Source organism: Tamandua tetradactyla, chromosome 7 (assembly GCF_023851605.1).
Source record: "Tamandua tetradactyla isolate mTamTet1 chromosome 7, mTamTet1.pri, whole genome shotgun sequence".
Lineage (NCBI taxonomy): Eukaryota > Metazoa > Chordata > Mammalia > Pilosa > Myrmecophagidae > Tamandua > Tamandua tetradactyla.
In genome coordinates, this window is record NC_135333.1 from 136,115,447 (window position 1) to 136,138,709 (window position 23,263).

Here is a 23,263-nt window from a genome sequence, read left to right on the forward strand (position 1 = left end):
TTAGTTTCTAGACATCTATAAGCAGAGTTTCTGCATAAATAGAACACCCCAGGGAGACTGCACTGTATTTCATCAACTGGGAGGGTCTGGTTTTTGATACACAGATGGGCAGGGATGGTCCCAAGCTACTTGCTCTTTGATGAAGAGCTCCCCTGGAGACAGGTTAAATTATTCCCTGAGACTGCTGAATACCCTGGGCAACTGAGTCAATAAGTATAATTTGGCCCTCAGCTAATAGTTGTATATGGTTTTGGGTGGGTTGAGAAGGGATGTCCATAAAGGTGCTCCTTGCAAGGGGAAGGCAGAGCCAGCACGCACTAAGTTGTGTACTGGCGTTATGGAGGAATGCATAGGTTGCTTTTAGCATGTGGGTTATTTGGCATGAGGGATTTATGGGTTGGCTGAGATGGCTGAGCCCTGTGAGATTTGCTTGTTTATACTTAGGACCTTGCATGAGTGACCCAAGTTGCTCCTTAACTTTTTCAACTTTTTGTTCCCATGCTTGGTCTTGAACCCCTCCTCCATCACTCATGCCTACATGTGCGTAATAGATCCAGCAAGCGGGCTGCCTGGCCCTCCCATAGGTCCTGCAGTTCCCCCAAGGCTTAACATTACCTGTCCAAAACTTGATTTTGTCTGGGTCTATGCAAAGTCTGGCTTCGGAAATGGTGTAGTAGAATGTCAGCATATAGGTGCGGGCAGAGAAACACTTTGATTTGCTTTCTCCTCTATAACAGCTGTTGCAGGGTAGGAAGCTATTGCTACTGAGGGACCCTAAAAGGGCACACAGGACAAGATACATCCCACACAACATAGGTATGTTAGGGCAATTAGGACCTTTTCTAGTGGGTTCCCGTCTTGGGGAGTTACTGCTGCTAACCCGATACTAAATAGTAGAGCAAGAAGTCCAACGGGAGCAGGAGCCAGCAATTCATGTAGCAATATGAGGACTACTAGGAACCATGGTTAGGAAAACACAGGGGAGCTTAGGGGGTGCACTCGAAGCGCAAGGGCAAAGGGAAGAGGGAGGGGGTACTCAGGCTGGTTTGCAGCTCCTTAAGCTTCAGCCATGCGTAGATCAGTCAGCTTCCAGGGGTGACTGAAGCAGGGCTTTGACAACCTTCTCAAGCTTTGGCCGTGCATAGAACAGCTGATTCCAGCTGTGCAGGAGGGGGATGCAATGGCTTCTGGAGAATGACACGGGTTGGGTGTCCAGGAACAGGCATACACAGCCAGGGGTCATCTGCTGTGGCTCTCTTGACCTGGGAGTGATGGATCCATGGGACGATTTCTGCCACATTGACAGCTGCAGGGGTAGCTAAGACAACACAATAGAGGCCATTCCATTGAGGCTGGAGAGAGCCTTTTTCCCAGTCTCTTATCCATACTAAATCCCCTGGCTTGAATTCATGTATGGGGGCATAGATGTTGAGAGGTTCAGGCACTGCTTCTAATGCTTTCCCTTTCAACTCATTCAGGACCGTCCCAGCTGCACTAGGTGTTGATTTAAACTAAAATTTCCAATTTCTCTGAGGTTTCCCTGTAGAATCTTAGTAAAGGGCGGCAGCTTTCCATATATTGATTCAAAGGGAGAGAATCCCATTTTCCATAGCAGGGCAGACCTGATCCTAAATAAAGCTATAGGGAGCGCCTGTACCCAGGTTAGTTTCACTTCTTGGTAGATCCTTCTTAATTGTCCTTTTAGAGTTCAATTCTTCTGCTCCACTTTCCCACTGCTTTGTGGCTGGTAAGTAGTGTGGAGTTTCCAAGTTATTTGTAGGGCTTTCGCCAGTTTTTGAAGGGCCTCGGCCACAAAAGTGGGACCATTGTCAGAACCAATGGTAAGTGGCATCCCATATTGAGGAATGATGTCCTTCAGGAGGGTTCATGCTACTTCCTGAGTAGTTTCTGAATGGGTGGGATACGCTTCTACCCATCCTGAGTAGATGCAAACAAATACCAAGAGGTATCAGTATCCCTGGGCCCACAGCAATTCTGTGAATTCTACCTGTAGGTCATCAAACGGACTCAGGCCAGCCAACCAGTTGTTCAGATCCCCTAGTTTTGCACTGGGCTGCTTGGCATTGTTTTTTTGACAGGTAGTACACCTTTTTGCATGCTAGGTTTACCCAGGAAGGAAGCTTAGGTGTGTAGCACTCAGGCTGGCAGTAAGGGTTTTTCCCCAAAGTGAGTTTGGTGGTGGACATGCTGTACTAAGGGCCGAGCTGAGTTTTGGGGAATTACAATGCATCCATCGTATAATATCCATCATCCCTCACGGCACACTTTTCCTTCCCTGCATGGCCAGTTGCTTTCTAGCTTCGAGGAGGTTGCTGTTTCCTTCCACCACTGTAATGGATGGAGGGCGGGGGTGGGAGGGTTGACAAGCAATTAGTCTTTTGGGGAAAATGCTAGGTGCCCTAGCACTGCTTGCTTGGTGGCTGAATCTGCTTTTCAGTTGTCTCTCGTCATTCAGGAGTTGCCTTTTTGATGACCACAGCAATGAATAACAGCTACAGTAGTGGAGGCCCACACTGCTTCTAGCAGAGCTAGAATTTCTGGTCCATATTTGACATGCTTTCCCCCTGCTGTCATTAGCCCCCATTCTCTGTATAATGCCCCATGTATGTGTAGGGTTGTGAATGCATATTTTGAGTCAGTATAAATATTAACTTCCTGTCCTGCTGCTAATTGTAGACCCCAGGTGAGTGCTATAAGCTCAGCTTTTTGAACTAATGTTCCTGAAGACAGGGCTTCTGCCTCTAAAATGTTGCTAAAGTAATGACGGCATATCCAGCATAACACACTCCATCTTTTATCATACTGCTTCCATCAGTGAACAGTTTGATGCTGGGATGTTTTAATGGTTGGTCTTTAAGGTCAGGTATGCTACAGTAGACTTCATCTGCGGTTTCCATGCAGTTATGTCCTGGGGCTCCTGGCCCCACGGGCAGCAGAGTGGGAGGGTTGAGAGTCTGACAGACACCAAGGTGTAAGTTCGGCGTTTCACATAAAGTAGCCTGGTACTTGGTGAGCCTCGCATTTGATAGCCAGAGATGTCCTTTTTGTTCCATGAGGCTGGTGACCAAGTGGGGGACTAACACAGTTAGCTTTTGCCTAAATGTGAGCTTCCTGGCTTCATGGACCAGGCGGGCGGTGGCTGTGATGGCTCTTAGGCAAGAGGGTCAACCCAGCACTACGTTGTCTAGTTGTCTGGAGAAATAGGCGACAGTCCTTTTCCATGATCCAAGGGTTTGGGTTAAAACCCCAACGGCCATTCCTTCCCACTCATGGATGAACAGGGTGAAAGGTTTTTCTAGGTTCGGAAGGCCTAAACTTGGGGCTTGGTGAGCAACATTTTTAGATGCTGGAAAGCATGCCCCTGCTTAGTTCCCCATTGGAATGGGTCCTGATAACCCCCCTTTGTGGCTTCATACAGGGGCTTGCTAAGAGTGCATAGTTCAGAATCCAGACTCTGCAGAACCTGGTGGCTTTCCTCCAGGGCCAAAGGTTATTTAAGCATGCAGCTTTATGAGGAGGTCTCACCCCAACAATGGCAGCAGGCATTCAGGCATGTACAGAATCTGGTGTGACACAGAGTGGCCCCCAATGCTGCACTCTCTGGCTTTCAGGAATGGCCTCTTTCATACTACACCCGTGGTGCCCACAGTGTCTATTGTTCAGTGAGAAGATGGGCAGGTATTCCCCAGGGACTGAGTCACTACAGAGGGTTCAGCATGAGTATCCACCATGAAGTTCATTGTTTGGTCCCCTAATTTCACTTTGGCCATGGGTTCCTGGGGGCCTAAAAATATGGAACCCAGTCTGTCCTAGTCAGAGAGTTCACTGGCAACCACGGTAATGGTATTGGTGTCCAGATGAGGTCTGTGGCTAGTGTTCCACCTCCTTCTACCTGCTAGTGAGGCAGTTTCATTAGGACACTCATTCTTCCAGGGCTGTTCTTCCTTGCAATAAGCACACTGATTCTGACCTAGGGGCACTCAGGCTTGCCACCTTATTCTCAATTGGGGCCCTTGGTCCCGCTTCTTGAAGGTGGCAGTGATTATCTGAGCTTTCTCCCTGAATTCTTGCTTCCTTTCTTTACCTTCTACCTGGTTCCAATTGGCAAATACCTTTGTGGCCACCTCTATCAGCTGACTTGTGTTCATGCCGGCAAACCCATCTGGCTTCTGGAACTTATGCTAAATGTCAGGGGCTGCCTGTCTTACAAAAGCAGCATTTATTAGCATCTGGCTCTCTGGGGCCTCAGGATCAAATGGGGTGTTTTGATGGAAGAATTCCATCAATCACTCAAGAAATTCACTCGGGGCTCATCTGGTTTCTGCAGGACCTCTTTGATCTTGGTCATGTTGGTGGCCTTTTGGCTGCCTTTCCAGAGGCCCTGGAGTAGGGCCTCCCAGAGCCGTTGAAGGGACCTCAACCCTGCATCAATGTTTGGGTCCCATTCTGGGTCCTCTCCCAGAAAACTGTAGGCAGTGTATTGGGCTGGTCTAAGGTGCCATTGGGGGTGCTTTCCTTCAGGTACTTCCATGCCGCTGCTACCACGCGCCAATGTTCCTCAGTGCCAAGGAGAGTTACAAGCAGCTGGTTGCAGTCAGGCCAGGTGGGCTGGTGAGTCTGGACAATGGACTGGAACAGGTCAATCATCGCCTGGGGCCTCTCAGTGTATGACGGTGTATGACTCTTCCAGTTTAGCAGGTCAGTAGAAGTGATGGAAATATATATGCTAGATCATTCTAGCATATAGAATTATTTTAGTTGACCAAGGGTCAGCTCGACTCCCCAATCAACAGTAAAAGCCTTCTTAAATTCGGACATCATGCACCATAAGGGTGTCTTATTAGATTCCGCCCCCCCCCCCCACCGCCATATCAGTGGAGAAGTTTCTTTTCCCTTCCTGAAAATCTCCCTGGGCATCAACATAGGGAGGTCCTTGGGTTTCTCTAAAAGGCATTAAGAGCGTGGCTATGGGTGGGGTAGAGCTGGGGCCGTAGCTGCCATGGCTCAGGGACTACAGGGATGCCTGGGCTCAGCAGAACCTCAGGCAATACTTCTAGGCTGCTGGGAGCAGGGGGCGGGGGTCACTGTGCAGGAGCTCGGCAGAGCCACGGGTGTTGGTGGGATGAAGTAAGGCAGGGGGTGTTCTTCTGCTGCTGCTGTACTGGATAAAACTGGGACCTTGGGCTTGCCACTTGTTTCCTTGTATAATGTCTCCACCACATGGGCTAGAAACACCTGGCACTGTCCATCAAGGGAAGTCTTTTCCATCCTGGCTGCTTCTTTGCAACCTCCAGCCAGGTGGCAACGTAGAGAAACTGATCTGGGGGTCCAGGTGTCCCTGACACTGTACTATAAACTGCCTTTACTTTTTCTAACTCAAAAGTTTCTTCAGATGGCCAATCTACCCCAATGGTGGATCATTCTAGCATATAGAATTATTTTAGTTGACCAAGGATCAGCTTGACTCCCCAATCAACAGTAAAAGGTGGGTCATTCTAGCATACAGAATTATTTTAGTTGACCAAGTGTTAGCTTGACTCCCCAATCAACAGTAAAAGTTTTCTTAAATTCGGACATCATGCACCATAAGGGTGTCTTATTAGATTCCCCCCGCCCCCCATAGCCATATCAGTGGAGACAATGGTTAGGGGAAGGGTTTACAGACAAACAGCAAAGAGATTTTAGACAATCTAGTTCGGCCTGGCCGCTCCCCTAGTGGGGACACTGGGTGCCTCTTCACTTTGGTGGTCCGGTATAAATCCCCGGCTGGCCCCCCTTTTGGGGTTGCCCATCTTTAACTGTATGAGGACCACCACAGACTCACAGCATCCGAACTCACTCATGACCTGGAGCTCGGCTCTTATGACCCAAGACTTCCATTCACTCATTTAGTCATGACCATTCAGTTGACATTCCTCCTGCACCACCCTTCCTGAAACCAAATATGAAGGCTTCCATTTACCCTGTCCTCTGGACAGAGACCAGTACTTGGAGAGTCTTGGGGGTTGATCAGGCCCCCCTTCCACTCAGGCCCCTGCCCTTCTATGAGTGAGCTGATAACTTGACACACTCCAGTGCATACCAGTCAGATGGGTGGCACTCCTGACACTTGGTTCCCAAAACTGTCCCGGATTCATTGCCACTCCAGTGATGACCAGTGCCCTGGCTGGAGAGGTCAGGAGTCCAAAAGATGGGAAGAGCCCAGTGCTGGCACTGGATTTCGTTGGGTCTCCAGTCTGAGTGATGCCGCTGCTGTGGGAGAGGAAGGTGAGAACATCACCACATCTTAGATCCCAGATGAGCCCCCAGAAATGCAGCATGAAAACCAGAGATGAGACCAGAGGCCTTCAGGAACATTACACAAAATTAGAACAAGCCAAGACCAAGGGCCCATAGTCTTGGGAAGCAAGTGATTTATTAGTGCATGTGCATGGGGCTCAGCTGAGTCACCTCAAAAGTCTAAGCTCCAAACAAAAGGCAATCTTAGCTTTTACAGACTGTATTACATGCTCAAAATGAGGTAGGCTTAATATGGCAACTGGAGATGTTAAAGGAAAAACAATTGGTTAGTTTAAGGTGTGAAGCTGGGTTACAGAAACAGATGCTCTGTCAGAGGAGGGGTTCCCATCCCAGGAATTTGTCTTATCTCTCCTGCCTGCAGTTTCACCCATTCCTGGAGGCTAGGGGAGAGGGTCCTTCCTCAGGAATACGTCTTATCTTGCCTGCTTGCAGTTTCACCTGTTCCTGGAGGCTATGGGAGGGGGGTTGGGGAGTTTCCACAGAGGAGGCAGCTGAACCAGAAGAAGAAGGCAGGGAGAGGCCTGCCTGCTGCAAAGCCTGCACAGATTCAGTACCATAATTTCCCTCATTACAAGCAATGGCACTACTACTGACCAATGGCTTAAGCCAAAACCTTAGGAATGACCTGGGATTCCTTTTTTCCCCATACCCCCATATCTAGTCCATTAGCAAGTTATAACAGCTCTACCAATTCCATATCCCATAATCTCCACTGTGAATGTCAGATTCTACCATCCTCTTCTACCCAGTCTACTGCAATAGACTCCTAGAGTGGTTTACTGCTTCCTTTCTTGAGCTGCTACATTCTATTCTCCATACATCTACCATAGTCATCTTAAAAAGTACATCAGTTATCATCACTTCCCCGATTTAAACTCTCTAATGACTTCTCACTACACTTAGAATGACACTCAGCTGCATCATCTATCCCTATCTCCCTATCCTTGTTGTGTATCACTTTTTCTCATCCACTCACTTTGACTGACTTCATTTTATTAAAACATGCAAAGTTCATTTCTGCTTCAGAACTGTTGTGCATGGTGGTCTTTGTCTTTCTTCCTGGAGCTCTTGAGAATTGTCTTCCTCCATTACATTTCATTAAAATCTCTGCTCAAATATAATTTCATTAAAAGGGTCTTTCTTGATTTCCCTATCTAAAATACATTCCACCTCCATTACTGTTGACTTCCTTACCTTCCTTTATTTTCCTTCAAAGTATTTACAACTGCCAGAAATTATATTCTGTTTTCATTTGATTATTTCATTTTTGCTAGTCTCCACTAGATTGTAATTTCATGAAGATTTTATTGTTCTTTCTGTATCTCCAGCACTGAAAATTATTCTTGGCCCCAAATAAATACTCAACAAATGTTGGCTGATAAAAAGAATTTATGCAATCTAAATCTTTTTAATTTGCAAATTTGATCTTGCCACTTTCTTTCTTAAACCTGCCAATGTTTCCCATTGCTCTCTGGATAAAATCTAATCATTAAGCATGGTGTCCAATGTCCTTTATGACCTTTCCCTATGTTCTTTCCAGTTTCACATCTAGCTACACCCACAATGCAGCTTGAGTTCCAGCCCTTATTACCCTTTTAAAAGCCTGAGCTGTGCTCATTTATATTTGAATCCTTGGACTTTAGCATAGCACTTGGCACAAAATTACTACAAAGCAGCTGGCACTAATTATTATATAAAGTAGAGAATATAAAAGGTCTTGATTCATCCTTGATTAATCCTTGTTACTGTTTGCAATGTTGATAAGATGGTGGTAGTAGAATCAGTTTTTTAAACTATCTCAAGTTTTTTAAAAAATCAAATTCATTCAACAAAAATTTATAGCGCAACACACAGTTCCAAGTGCTGGGGATATTTTAGTGAATAAAACAGGGAAAGATACCTGTCTTCTTGGAGTTTATGTTCTAGTGATGGAAAGAAAGGAAAATTTTAAAATACACACAAATACACATAAAGGTGTTAAGTGCAATAGAGAGAAGGCAGGGTGGGGAGTACCTGAGAGCAGCATATGCACATTTTAATTTTGGTAGTCAGGTAAAGAGTCACATAAAGGATGACATTTGGAGGGATGAAGAGAAGAAACCATATAGGTATCTGGGAGAAGAACATTCCAAGCAGAGAGAATAGGTCCTGAGGCAAGAATTCATCCATAGTGTCCATGCCATATTCTAGGCTATAAAATAAGGCTTGATAATTAAAAAAAAAAAAAAACTAAATCCATACAAAGCATGTTCCATGATGACAAGTGAATTAAATTAAAATGAACTTTAATAAATAAAAATCAGTAACAGAAAGAATCTTTGGAAAATCCCCAAATATTTGGAAACTAAATAATAAACTTCTAAATAGCCACACAAATCAAAGAAGATATCAAAAGGAAAATTAGAAATTATTTTGAACTGGATGAAACTGAAAACACAAAATATGAAAATTCATAAGATGCAGCTATGTTTATTTAAAACATCTTTAAAGGGCGGGCCGCGGTGGCTCAGCGGGCAAAGTGCTTGCCTGCCATGCCGGAGGACCTCGGTTCGATTCCCGGCCCCAGCCCATGTAAAAAACAAACAAACAAACAAACAAGATACAATAAAACAAGAAAATGTTTAAAGATGTTTCCCTTTCTTCCTTCCTTCCTTCCTTCTCTCTGTCTTTCCTTCCCTTCCTCCCTCTTTCTAAAAAAAAAAAAAAAAAAAAAAACATCTTTAAATTAAGAAAAAAGAAGGGTTTCAAATCACTGACCTCTGCTTCTACCTTAAGAAACTAGAAAAAAAAGAGCAAAAAAACAAAATAAGGAGAAGAAAGGAAATAATCATCAGAACAGAAAATAAGCAACAAAGAAAAATCAATAAAATAAAGCACAAGTTCTTGAGAAAATCAATGAAATTGATTGTTTCACAAGGATAATCAAAAATAGTAAAAGCAAAATAAAGAACATTGTCAATAAACTTGATACCAATAAACTAGATAATCTTCATGAAATGGGCAAATTTCTTGTACACCATAAGGTACCAAAGCTCACTAAAAAAAAATAGATATTGAATAGTCCTTTATCTATTAAAGACATTTAAATCTATTAAAGGAACTTACTCTATTAAGAAGTGGAATAAAAACCCTTTCTACAAAGAAGTTTCTAAGCCCAGATGTTTTCACTGGTGAATTCTACCAAACCTTTAAGCAAGAAATAATACCAATTCCTTACAAACTCTTCTAGAAAACTGAAGAGGAGGTAATATTTCCCAGTTTATTCAATGATGCTAACATTACTCTGACATCAAAACCAGATAAAGGTATTATAAGAAAATGAAACCTGCAGACCAACATCCCTCATGAGTATAGATGAAAAACTCTTAAGAATACTTCAGCAAGTTCAATGCAACAATAAATAAAAAGGAAAATAATTCAGGACCAAATGAGGTTATCCCAGGAGTAGAGTGCTGGAGGAAAAGCATGGAAACCAGTATGGCTCGCATAGAATGAGCATGGAGTGGAGAGGAGGTAAGAGATTTAAAGGAAACTAGATTCTGAGGGCCAGAGCTGATGTTTAATGACCTTGAACTAAATGAGCAACTCCCTTGTGAGGATTCATGGTGAGATTCTTTTAGGCCTCCTTGCAGGAGGCCAGGGAAAATCCTTGGGGAGCGTGAAGAGAGAATTGTCAACTTCATTGTAAGGATTTGAGCTTTTACTCTAAGTGAGAGATCTGGGAAACCACTGCAGAAGAGTTTTGAGCAGAGGAATGACATCATTTGACTCTTGTAACACAATCTGACTGTTTTGTTGAGAACAGACTTCAGGAGACCAAGGGTTGAATCAAGAAGACCAAATAATATGTTAATCTAAATCAGTTAAGGGTATTGTGCCCCTACAATCTGGAAAATACCCATAAAATTTTTTTTCAAGTTTTAGGAAACTCCCTAGCTACCTCTTGATTGGCAGGCACTGCCTCTCCTGTTAACTTTCTCATTGCATAGGCTAAACCTTTTTTTTTACTAAACTTTTAGAGATATCTACATTTCTACCCTTTGTGTGTCTTCTGCTGGCCTTTGTGTGTCATCTGTGGCTTCTGCAAGACTCCAAAAAAATTCCCATTTAATTTCTAATGCCAACCAGCAATATATTGAAACCACAATGGGGAAAGCTTCAATGTGGAAGGGATAACTATATCTTATAAATTTTGGTCTACTTAAATATTGGAATAGCCCAGCCATGTTTTACATACAAAATTTCCGACAAGCTTTTCTACATATACTTCCTACTTGTGGAGAGCCGCCACCCGGGTCAGGCCTAGTGGACGCGCTGCAGCCTGCTCTAGAGCTCCCCCCGCCCATCGAGTGAGCCAAGATGGCGCCCACATCCTGCTTCCGCGTATGACACACACGCCCACCAACCCGATCTACCAATCACCCTCTTAGACGCGGCAACAACCTATTGGGCTTGAATTATGTATATAAGGTATTACCCGGACGAGGCGGGGAGACGACCCACAAGGAGCCGTGCCTGACGGCCGCACAGAGGTCGCTCCCCCGCGGGATGTATTCACCCGGTCGGGGAAAGTTATAGATAATGCAAGCTTAGACCCAGTAAAGATTTGTGCTTACAACTGCTGCGTATTCTGGACTCGTTTTCTACCGCCAGGACCGGTTTGTCTGCGTCTCTTTCTCTCTCCCCCTTTTCTTGTCGTACCCTCCGCCGGCCGGGGGCCCGACGTTGAGCGAGGAGACACGGACAAGTGGTGGCCCGTACGGGGAACCTCCCTTTGCATCCGCGAGCTGATGAGGACGTGCCTCCGGAGTCTGTGGTTGTCTTTCCGCGCCTGATCATCGCGGAGAGGTAAGTACTTTTTCTTTACGTGGAAACTAAGGGCCGCGGGTTTTCAGGCAGCCCCGGTGACTCGGGAGAGCTCCCCGAGTGGTTAAGAGACAGCGCCGACTGCAATCATGGGGCAGTCCGAAAGCTCACCCCTGTTAGCTCTGCTAATGACCCTCTTGAAACAGCGGGGCCTCTCAGTTAAGAAAAGTTCTCTCCTAAGGTTCCTTGATGATGTTACAGTTTTTGCCCCCTGGTTCGCCCAGACTGGGAGCCTTAGTTTGCCCTCCTGGATAAAGCTTGGCCACGACATAGACCGAGCGCGCCGGACGGGCCTATGTCTGGACCCAATCCTAGTTCCCGTTTGGGAAACTGTTCGCGCTTGTCTTGAGGCAGAGGCTGCCACGGGCCTCGGCCCGTCCCTCGTCCTGCAGCAGGCACGGGGCGCGCTTCGGGAAACTCAATCAGTTTTGTCTGCGGATGGCTCCTGTAAAGGGGAGCCGCCAATCCGTAAACGGCCAGAGTCCAGCGATAGTTCAGACACCTCTGACTCTGAGTCGGATGATGATCAGAATGAGGGTGTAGACGAACCTCCGCTGATCGATTGGGAGAAGCCCCCTGCCTCACCCACGCAGCCCTCTGCCCCGCCAATGAGTACGCGGCGGTTTTCGGCGAGTGGTCACGGCGATCCCGCCAAAAAACCTCACCGAGGGCTCCCCCTGGTGGCCGAATCAGGCTGCACTGGCCCGCCCTTGCACAGCCCAGAGTTCCCTGGAAGCTGGGTAGGGGAGGGGCAGCCACAGCTGTATCCCCCACCTGCGTACGCAGGCCCTCAGGACTCCATCTCATTAAGCAGTGGTAAAAGGCATTTCTGGAAATGGACCCCTTCATTTACCTTTAGACCTTTCGGAGTTCTAGGCGGATACCAGCCGCTTAAATCAGAACCAGACTCAGAAATGTATCCGGTTATTATCAATCCCCAAGGTGGTAATCAGCATGAATCCTATGATTATAAAGTTCTGAGGGAATTGAGGCAAGCCGTCCATCAATATGGCCCCAATGCTCCTTTTACGTTAAATTTAGTTGAAAATCTTGCCACCCTAAACCACACGCCCGCAGATATATACCAGCTAGCCCGTGCTTGTTTGCCACCGGGTCGGTATATAGACTGGAAGGCCTGGTTTGAAGAGCTAGCTGAAGAGCAAGCCGCGAAAAACGCCGCGGTTAGACGTGGCGCCTGGAATGCAGACATGCTCCTAGGGAAAGGGCCCCACTCCCAAAATCAAACAGGGTTCCCTATAGAAGTCTATGGGCAGATCTTCCGCTGCTTCATAGGCACCTGGAAGAAATTAACGAGCCAGGGAGAAGCTCAAGCATCTCTCAGTAACATACACCAGGGCCCCACTGAACCATTTGTCGAGTTCGTAGCTAGGATGCAAAACACAGCAGAAAGGATTTTCACCGACCCAGGGATAGCAGAAACTGTAGTCAAACAAATGATATTTGAACAATGCAACAAAGACTGCAAGGTAATCCTAGTGCAGAACAAGGGTAAAAGCCTAACCGATTGGGTTCGTTTATGCAGGGACGCTGGCAGCCCACTAACTAGTACAACTCTAGCTGCCATGCTGGCTAGCTCACTGCGAGTAAATGCAGAACAAGCTAAGAACGCAGGAGCGAGGCAGAAAGGATGTTTCCAATGTGGAAAACCAGGACACATTAAAAGAAATTGTCCTAATATGAGCCAGCTAACCCACACTCAACAGGTGGCCAAGCTCTGTGGCCGTTGCCGTAAGGGACCCCATCGCGCGGAGGACTGTAGATCAGCCTTTGATGCAAACGGCAAGCGCCTCTCTGGCCGCCCGGAGCAGGCGCCAAAAAACGGGCAGAGGGGGTCCGCCTTTCCGGTGGACCCCCTTGCTGGCAATATAATGATGCAACACCAGTCCAAGTCCGTGCCTCCCATGAGTCAGCAGGACTGGACCTCTGTGCCACCTCCACACTCATACTGACCCCATCTGAAGGAGTTCGGTTGGTAGAAACCTCCTTTAAAGGACCTCTGCCACCAGGCACTGTGGGGCTCCTGTTAGGAAGAGCGTCCACAACCCTGAAAGGATTGGCAGTTGTGCCAGGTGTTATCAACCCTAACTCCACAAATACTGTCCAGATCATGGTTCAATCTATGCGAGGCACCCTGGTTATTGAAGAGGGTGATAAAATAGCACAACTTTTACTCCTTCCCAGCTTACACGCGCTCCTTCCGAGCAAAAACAGGAGGAAAACGGAAAAGGAACAAAAATCTACCGAGGGGATTTTTGAAGGCCTTCATATGTCTTTAGAGCACCAACCCATGCTGACTATTAAAGTGCAAGGCAGGCCCCTTTTGGGCCTGCTAGATACCGGGGCTGATAGGTCAATCATAAGACAGCAAGAATGGCCCTCTGCCTGGCCAACGTGCAGGGCAGAAGAAACCCTTAACGGCATAGGTCAAGTCTCGACACCCATGTTGAGCGCAACTGCCCTTTATTGGGCTGATGATGAAGGACACCAAGGCAGTTTCCAACCATATGTATTACCCCTGCCCGTATCCTTATGGGGGAGAGACGTCCTTACCCAAATGGACGTCACCTTAACTAGTAACTGCTCCCCAACCTCAAAACATCTGTTGAAAGGGATGGGATACGTCCCTGGCAAGGGTTTAGGAGCCTCACTACAAGGGCGCACAGTGCCTGTACAAACTGTGTCCAACCCCGACAAACGAGGTCTGGGTTTTTCCTAGGGGCCACTGAGGGGAATTTCCCACTCACGCCTATACGATTGCGGTGGAAAACCGAAACTCCAGTTTGGGTGCCTCAGTGGCCCCTACCAAAGGAAAAACTCTCAGCACTACACCATCTCGTCACAGAGCAATTAGAAAAAGGTCACATTATCCCTTCCACATCACCTTGGAACACCCCTGTGTTTGTTATAAAGAAGAAATCGGGCAAATGGAGATTGTTACAAGATTTGAGAGCCATCAACAACTGCATAGAGTCCTTAGGGCCTGTTCAAATGGGGTTGCCCCTCCTTTCAGCCCTGCCAAAACACTGGCCCATTTTTATACTAGATCTCAAAGACTGTTTCTTTTCCATTCCCCTTCACCCCGAAGACACTAAAAGGTTTGCCTTTACCGTGCCCTCTATTAACCAAGAGGAGCCCTGTCTACGTTTCGAGTGGACAGTTTTACCTCAAGGCATGATTAATAGCCCCACTATGTGCCAGCTGTACGTTACCACAACGCTGGCTAGCACTCGACAGCAGTTCCCACAAGTAAAAATTATCCATTATATGGACGACATTCTACTAGCCTATAAAGACATGGAACTTCTTAAAACAGCTCTCTCACACCTAGTCCTGACGCTTAAAAAGGCATGCCTAGAAGTAGCCCCGGAGAAGATTCAAATAGCAGAAGTCAGCACATTCCTGGGAGCAAAGATTATGCCTAGTCAAATCTCCCCCCAAAAAATGACCCTCAGACTAGATGGCATATGCACCCTCAATGATCTACAGAAACTTGTGGGAGACATCAATTGGGTTCGTCCGTATCTAAAAATACCCAACGCGAGCCTGATGCCTCTATTCGATTTACTAAAAGGAAATCCAGACATAAATTCATCCCGGTGCCTCTCTCCGGAGGCGAGACAAGCACTCGGTCAGGTAGAACAAGCGCTCAGTAGCACTGCTTTAACAAGAATAGACCCCCAAAAACCTCTTGAAGCTTGTCTGCTGCCAACCATACTACAGCCCACAGCAGTGTTATGGCAACAAGGGCCATTACTTTGGATCCATCCTGGAATCTCCCCAAAGAAAAGTTTAGAGCATTACCCTACGGCACTCGCAGATTTAGCATTGGAAGCAATCAAAAGGGCTGTGCAGCATTTTGGCCAACAACCTAAAGATCTCAGGGTACCTTACACCGCCCAACAACTTGAGGTGCTTACTGGGTGCATAGATCAATGGGCCATTCTTCGATGTACCTTCCAAGGAAATATTAACAACCAGTTCCCAAAAGATCCCCTCTTACAATTTATCACCCGGCACCCGGTAATTTTTCCCAAAGTAACCTCGCCCAAGCCCCTGGTAGGCGCAATCACCGTGTATACGGATGGTTCAAGCACTGGTGCAGGAGCATACTGGGTAGAAGGGCGTACCCCAAAAACAGTACTCTTTCAGCCACAGAGGCCTCAATGGGTTGAATTACAAGTCGTCATCGCAATCCTAAAAGAGTTTGACGACCCCCTGAATATTATATCCGACTCCAATTATGTCGTGAATTCTGTGGCGGTCTTAGAAACGGTAGGCATGATAAAATGTTCCTCCCCAGTAAGACCGTTCTTTATCGAGCTTCAGGAAACTATACATGCCCGACAGTGTCCCTTTTACATAACCCACATTAGAGCTCATACAGGCTTGCCAGGCCCTATGGCACAGGGAAATAACATAGTAGATATGGCCACGCGACAGCCACACATTTTCCCAGCGCTGACACCCCATCAGCAAGCTCAAGAGTTTCACGCTAAGTTTCACATCAATGCAGGCACTCTAGCCAAGCGATTCAACATACCGCGCGCAGCTGCTAGAGATATAGTCAGAGCCTGCCAAAATTGCACAGAGTCAAGAGTGCTTCCTTCAATCGGAGTCAACCCTAGAGGCCTCATTCCGGGAGACATCTGGCAATTGGATGTCACTCACCATTCAGAGTATGGTAAGGCCAAATATCTACATGTGTCAATAGACACATGCTCTCAAGTTATGTTTGCCTCCGCTGAAACAGGAGAAAAGGTCCATCAAGTTATTGCTCACTGCCTTGCCGCCTGGGCGGCATGGGGCAAGCCAAAAATATTGAAAACAGATAACGGACCTGCTTATACCAGTAAAACCTTTCAAAAATTTTGTGAAACTATGGAAGTGCAGTTAAAGCATGGTATCCCTTACAATCCCCAAGGGCAAGGTATCATAGAGAGAGCACACAGATCTCTCAAAGAATTGCTTAAAAAACAAAAGGAAGGAATAGGCCACGGCCTATCCCCAAAAGCCCAACTGTCAGTAGCCTTGTTTACATATAATTTCTTAAATGAAAACTCACAAGGAATGACACCTGCCCTCCAGCATACCACTCCAAACCCATCACATAGAGGTTTGGTCCGATGGAAAGATGTCCTGTCAGGACTGTGGCAAGGCCCTGACCCGGTGCTCAGCTGGGCCAGAGTCTCTGTTTGTGTCTTTCCCCAGGAACCAGGATGCCAGCCGGTGTGGATTCCGGAGAGACTGGTGAGAACCGTGACACCGCCCGGGGGCGCCGAGAAACTGCTGCCCGACAAGTCAGCAAGTTTTCGACCTGAACCATCAGGCCCGGTCTCCAGCCCTACTGATGATGGCGACGACCGAAAAGATGACAACAACAGTGCAAGTGACCCTCCGACCGAGTAGAAGAGAAACTAGCTTTAACCCCACTTTTCCCACTACGAGCTCCCTTCTAACTTACCTTTGCCTTCTCAGTCCATTTTCCGCTGGGTCTCCCGCCTCTCCTCAACTCTTCACTCGTGCTCCCTCCTTAAGCCTCCATTATCTGCCTTTAACTAACAACATTTCATGTATGTCCTTTAATGAGTCTTTCCCCCTTACCGACGACACGTTGATCCTCTCGTTTGCCAATCGCGCTACGCGTCACCACTATGTTGGCTATGTCACTTGCCCCTGATGCCCCTGGCGACACCCACACCGTAGCCCTGTCCTCCCCCCCACTGCGTGGCCCGTCACGGCCACTCAAGGCGGGACGCTCGAAAGTAAGGTCTGCCGCAAAGCCCATGACTGTATCCCGGGTATAAGTGGCGGCACCAGAAGTCATAATTTTGGTCGAAAGAGGGTCTCTAGGCAAAGTCGCGGTCCTGGCCAGACTAGACTTAAGCCATTGCACAGAGACACCTACGACACTCTCGACTCTGGTTGCCGCTCTCCTGCCCCCCTCATAACCCGGTTGCGAGGCGAAGCACTGCAGGGAGGGTCACGTGGTTTCCGGTTCACGGGCCCTCCGGTCTCTATATGAGGAGGCATTCTGGTTGGTGCCTAGCAAGCCTAGTCCAGACTCCCCAAAGCACCAAAACATGTAGTGGGCTGTTCCGGCCCACGGGAGCTCACTCATCAATGGAGACACCGGGTCAAAATAAGTAAAAAAGGGGGAGATGTGGAGAGCCGCCACCCGGGTCAGGCCTAGTGGACACGCTGCAGCCTGCTCTAGAGCTCCCCCCGCCCATCGGGTGAGCCAAGATGGCGCCCACATCCTGCTTCCGCGTATGACACACACGCCCACCAACCCGATCTACCAATCACCCTCTTAGACGCGGCAACAACCTATTGGGCTTGAATTATGTATATAAGGTATTACCCGGACGAGGCGGGGAGACGACCCACAAGGAGCCGTGCCTGACGGCCGCACAGAGGTCGCTCCCCCGCGGGATGTATTCACCCGGTCGGGGAAAGTTATAGATAATGCAAGCTTAGACCCAGTAAAGATTTGTGCTTACAACTGCTGCGTATTCTGGACTCGTTTTCTACCGCCAGGACCGGTTTGTCTGCGTCTCTTTCTCTCTCCCCCTTTTCTTGTCGTACCCTCCGCCGGCCGGGGGCCCGACGTTGAGCGAGGAGACACGGACACCTACTTATTTATAAATTGCTATCCTTTTTGATGGAAATATTTTGAGAGAGAGGACTCACAGAGGAGTGTAGGAAACACATCTTGGTTGTGGGATGATGACTGAAACACAGTGGAACTTCACTAAACATATTTATTACACATCTTTCATTTTATTGTCAAAAGCAATGAATGATAGAAACCAAAATACTACAGCATTCCTTAATACAATATGCTTAGTCCTGACTGAAAATACACAATTTCTAACTCTTCCAAGAAGTTGTTCTCCCTTGAACCAGCTACTTCCAGTCATCATTCTCCTGATTAAAGTTATCAAAGACCCCTTGAAGGGTCTAATTCCTATGCATAATAGGTGGGCCAGAAGAAACACCATCCACTTCTGGGCAGTAATATGCCAGTAGGTTCCCAGGGCCTTAAAGGATTGGATATGATGTTTATCTATGATAGCCAGAAACAACTTAAAGCTTCCAGGAAGTGGTGAACCAGAACAGTTGACTTAAAAATGGCCATGGCAAATGGATCTGAGAATCAAGTCTAAGGAGTGAAGCAGCAGAAGGAAACAAACAAATTCAGGAAGACTGGAAGCAGAATTGTGTTTGTAGCCAAGACTGTGGATATAGAGAAGGCACTAGACTTTTCTTTCTTTTATAAGAAATTTGGAATAATCTCGGGATGGGTTGGCCATTTGTACTCAGAGGTTTAAAAAAATGTACATAATTAGCGCATGCTTAATTTCGGATTCTAGATCATAAAATTTAACTTATTTCAACAACCTAAAAAAGTAATAGAATGGTGAGTATATGACATCCCTTTGCAGACAGACAGGGAAGATTTTTTAGCAGAAGTGAACACCATTTAGATAATTGTCAATTTCATCTGCAGATAAAGTCAGTTCCGCTGACATGTAAATGTTTTTCACGGGTAGATTCTGCAGTTTCTATTTAGCACACAGAACTTCCACTGGGAAAGTCCAGTTCGATGGTGACATTTAGGTTCTGCTCACAAAGTTACCTCTTGGCTGCTGTGTGCTTTGGACTGATGTTTTCTAAAGCTGAGCATTATTTGTTGAACTCTTATCTGTTCATGTGTACTGAAACAAAGCGATAAGCCAACAAACCCACACATGTCATATTGAAATCATTGGAGGAAATTACACTTATACACACTTGGGTTTTAGTATTTTTTTTAGTTATACCAAGTCTTGTTAAAGGCTTCAGAATGTTGAGGCATATAAAACATTCATAAAAATTTGCATGTCAACATATTTTCCATAGAAATATTCATGGACATCCAATTTTTAATTCATTTATCTATTCAAACAGTAAATATGTATTGAATGTCAGTCCATGATAATTAGAACTCAGTTACAACTATAAAAAAATCTAGGTCCTATACTCAAGGACTTCAATCTAGTGAGGGACAGAAGCAAAAGAACCCTGCTGATCAGAGATGTATGGTTATTCCTCATTATTTGCAAATTCCATATTTGCAAATTTGCTTACTCACTAAGATGTATTTGTAAACCAAAAATCAATATTTGAATTATTTTGGAGGTCTTTTATAACATTCTCAGAGCAGGGAAAATTTGAGTTGCCTGACACACATATTTCCAGCTGAACTCAAAGTGACAGCTCTGACTTTTTGTTTCCTCCCTCATGCTGTAAACAAGTGTCCTATTCACAGTATATTTAATGCCATGTGTTTCAAATTTGGAAACTTTTCATTGAAACAAGATGTCACTGTCTAAAACAGCCCCCAAGAGTACTGCTGAAGTGCTGTCTGGTGTTCCAGAGCACAAGAAGGCCATGGTGTACCTTATGGAGAAAATATGTATTAGATAGGCTTCCTTCAGGCATGAGTTATATGAGTGCTGTTGGCCATGAGTTCAATGTAAATGAATCACTTTATTTAATAAGCTCTTATTATTGTCCCCCAGGCAATTTGTGATTATATTTGCTTAAATTTATGTCTAAGCTTTCTTTAAATGCTGCTCTAAAATGTACTGTTTCGAGATGAGTTCAAATGGGGACAGTTTCTAAAAGGCTGATGAAATAAAGAACTACCTGTGGGATCTTTGTATGCAAATTTAGGGACGGAGCAAAAGTACAATGTGTCCTTAAAGAGAAATAACATATAAAACAACATTGTATATGTGTATTGCTCAATTGAAGAAATGTTGTAACCAGAGCCTCTCAGGAGCTTAACTCTGTATTTTTCCTAGAGGCAGTGGTTCAGTATTTGTTAACTCAGTGTTGAAGGGTGTTCTAGTTTGCTAGCTTCTGGAATGTAATATATCAGAAATGGAATGGCTTTTAACAAGGGGAATTTAATGAGTTTCTAGTTACAGTTCCAAGACTGAGAAAATGTCCCAATTACAACAACTCTATAGAAATGTCCAATCAAAGGCATCTGGAGAAAGATACCTTGGTTCAAGAAGGCTGTGTTAGTTAGATTCAGTTGTCAACTTGGCCAGATGAGTGTACCTAGTCTTGTTGCTGCGGACATAAGCCAATGGTACGTGAATCTCATCTGTTGCTAATTACATCCGCAGTCGGCTAGGAGGCGTGTCTGCTGCAATGAGTGACATTTGACTTAATTGGCTGGTGCTTAAATGAAAGATTGCAACGTAGCATTGCTAAGCAGCTCAGCATTCCTCATCTCAGCACTAGCAGCTCAGCCCAGGCCTTTGGAGATGCAGAAAGAAGTTACCCTGGGGAAAGTTGTTGGAACCCAGAGGCCTGGAGAGAAGACCAGCAGAGACCATCCTGTGCCTTCCACGTAAGAAAGAACCTCAGTGGAAAGTTAGCTGCCTTTCCTCTGAAGAACCAACAAAATAAATCCCCTTTTATTAAAAGCCAATCTATCTCTGGTGTGTTGCATTCTGGCAGCTAGCAAACTAGAACAAAGGCCAATGACGTTCAATGTTTCTCTCTCAGCTGGAAAGGCACATGGTGAACATGGCAGCACCTCTACCAAAAGGGACTCTCTCCAAAATGTTTCCTCTTTTAAAGGATTCCAGCAAGCAACTCCACCTTCAGTGGGTGGAAACACACCTCCATGGAAATCATCTAATCAGAAGTTACCACCCACAATTGGGTGGGTCACATCTTCATGGAAACGATCAAAATGCTCCCACCCAGCAATACTGAATGAGGATCAAAGGGCATGACATTTCTGGGGTCCACCACAGATTCAGACCAGCACAAGGGGACTTTGTAGTTTACTACTGTGAATCACAAAAATAGACTTACAAAAAATGTATTTGGGACTAATGAGAAATAAGTGATTAACAGCCATGGGTTTTGCAGACTAACAGAGAAAATTACATATGACCTGAACCTTGATGAATTGGAGACAATTTGTAAAGGAAAGAAGCAGGAGAAATGACATTCCAGACAGAGGAAATAAAGCCTGGAGGTATACAAGTGCACATTAAGGCTTAATATACCATATGAAGATTTTGGACTTATTTTTGGAAGCAATGGGGAGCCATTAGAGAAATAAAAGCTTAGAAAGAGTCTGACCATAATTGTGATGATTAAGGAAATGAGAATGAGTGTGCATTGGACTGATGGGAGAGTTAGATTAGTTTGCTTCTAATGAGCAATGATGTCTACTTAGCTTTTGTTACCCACAGTGTCTACAGCTAAACAGTGATAAGCTTCCATCTGTTGTCCTTGTGGTTGTGGTTGAAAATGATGTGACTTATTATGAAATTATGATAGTGATAATAATGATGACAAAATAGGGTTTTGTTGTGGAACATGACCACAGTGTCCATACTACCCAATTCTTTACTAATAAGCCTGTTTGCATTTACCATTGTACTGTCATATATCATGGCTACTGGCTGAGCCTGAAATATTACAGATCATCTTCTTTGATATTATGAAGATACCAGTTCTTCCCAAAAGACTTTATATATTCAAAATAATGATTGTCAAATTCCAGTGATACATACACATACTTATATACAGGTATATATGAAAAAAATTTATACAATAAATCAGGGAAATAATTTAGAAAATAAAACTAACAGAAAAACTAAAATTGTACTAATTGTGCAGTTTGAAATGATGTATGTGCCCTAGAAAAGCCATATTTTAACCTGAATCCCATTTTGTAAAGGCAACTGTTTCTTCTAATCCCTATTCAGTACTGTATGTGTGAAACTTTAATTAGATTATCTCCCTGGATATGTGACTCAATCAAGAGTTGTTGTTAAACTGGATTAGGTGGAGACCTGTCTCCACCCATTCCAGGTGGGTCTTGATTAGTTTACTGGAATTCTATAAAAGAGGAAACATTTTGGAGAAAGCAGGAAATTCAGAGAGAGCAGAGATGGATGACAGAGCCACAAGAAAGCCACAACAAAGAATGCCACAGAACCACAAAGCAGAGTGTCCACCAGCCAGTGACTTTTGGAGATGAAGAAGGAAAATGCCTCCTGGAGAGCTGGAGAGGAAGTTAGCAGATGACACTGTTCACCATGTGCCCTTCCAGCTGAAAGAGAAACTCTGACCATGTTCACCATGTGCCTTTCCACTTGAGAGAGAAACCCTGAACTTCTTTGGACTTCTTAAATCAACGTATCTTTCCCTGGATGCCTTAGATTGGACATTTCTATAGACTTGTTTTAAGTGGGACATTTCCATGGCCTAAAAATTGTTAACTTACTAAATTCCCCTTTTTAAAAGCCTTCCTTTTTCCAGTATATTGCATTCTGGCAGCTAGCAAACTAGAACACTAATCATATATAACTTGTCATGATATGCTATATAGGCCCTGAAATGAAAATAATTTGTTAGTAGACTAAAGGGAATAGGTGGCACAGAAATAGAAACTATTATATAAAGCAGTATGGTATCCAATACCATTAATCAATAAGAAAGTGAAGGTTTAGTCAATAAATACTCTCTGAGTGTTTAGTTAGCAATTTGGAAAAAAATCAGTTTAGGGCCTCATTTCATTTCATACATGAAAATAAATTTTAGATAAATCAATGGTATAAAAATGAATAAATTAAACAAAGGAAACTAGTAAAAAAAAGAAGTGAATATTTATCAAATGTCTGGATGCAAAATGATGTACTAAACTTAGAAATGATAAAGGAGTTAAGAGAGAAAATTAACAGATTAAACTATCAAAAATATAAAATTTCAGTACATAAAAATCATGAGATTAGTATCAAATTGTAGCAATACCTGCAGAAAAACTGAAAAGATCAGTATCTTAATTGTATTATCTGTTTATATTAATTGACAGAAAACTCCACTGGTAAAAAATAAAAATACAAATAAATGCAAAATAAAATAGATACAAAATGGGAAAACATAAGTAAATATAAAAATAAATTAAAAAGGGAATTAAAAATAATTATATTTATTGTTTATAATTGATCAATACTCATACACAACTTGTATTCAT

The 23,263-nt window shown here is 44.7% G+C and overlaps 1 protein-coding gene across 1 annotated transcript; it reads left to right on the top strand.

The window, feature by feature from the left end:
- The first annotated feature begins 11,276 nt into the window (after positions 1 to 11,276).
- LOC143690683 (endogenous retrovirus group K member 113 Gag polyprotein-like) lies at positions 11,277 to 13,157 on the top strand. Its single transcript, XM_077168279.1, has one exon. It carries the CDS (start codon positions 11,277 to 11,279, stop codon positions 13,155 to 13,157), a length of 1,881 nt encoding a protein of 626 aa, XP_077024394.1.
- Positions 13,158 to 23,263: the final 10,106 nt, after the last annotated feature.

Bases quoted from the DNA above. Each gene is read 5' to 3' on its own strand.
- LOC143690683 (XM_077168279.1), top strand. From the start codon at position 11,277: ATGGGGCAGTCCGAAAGCTCACCCCTGTTAGCTCTGCTAATGACCCTC.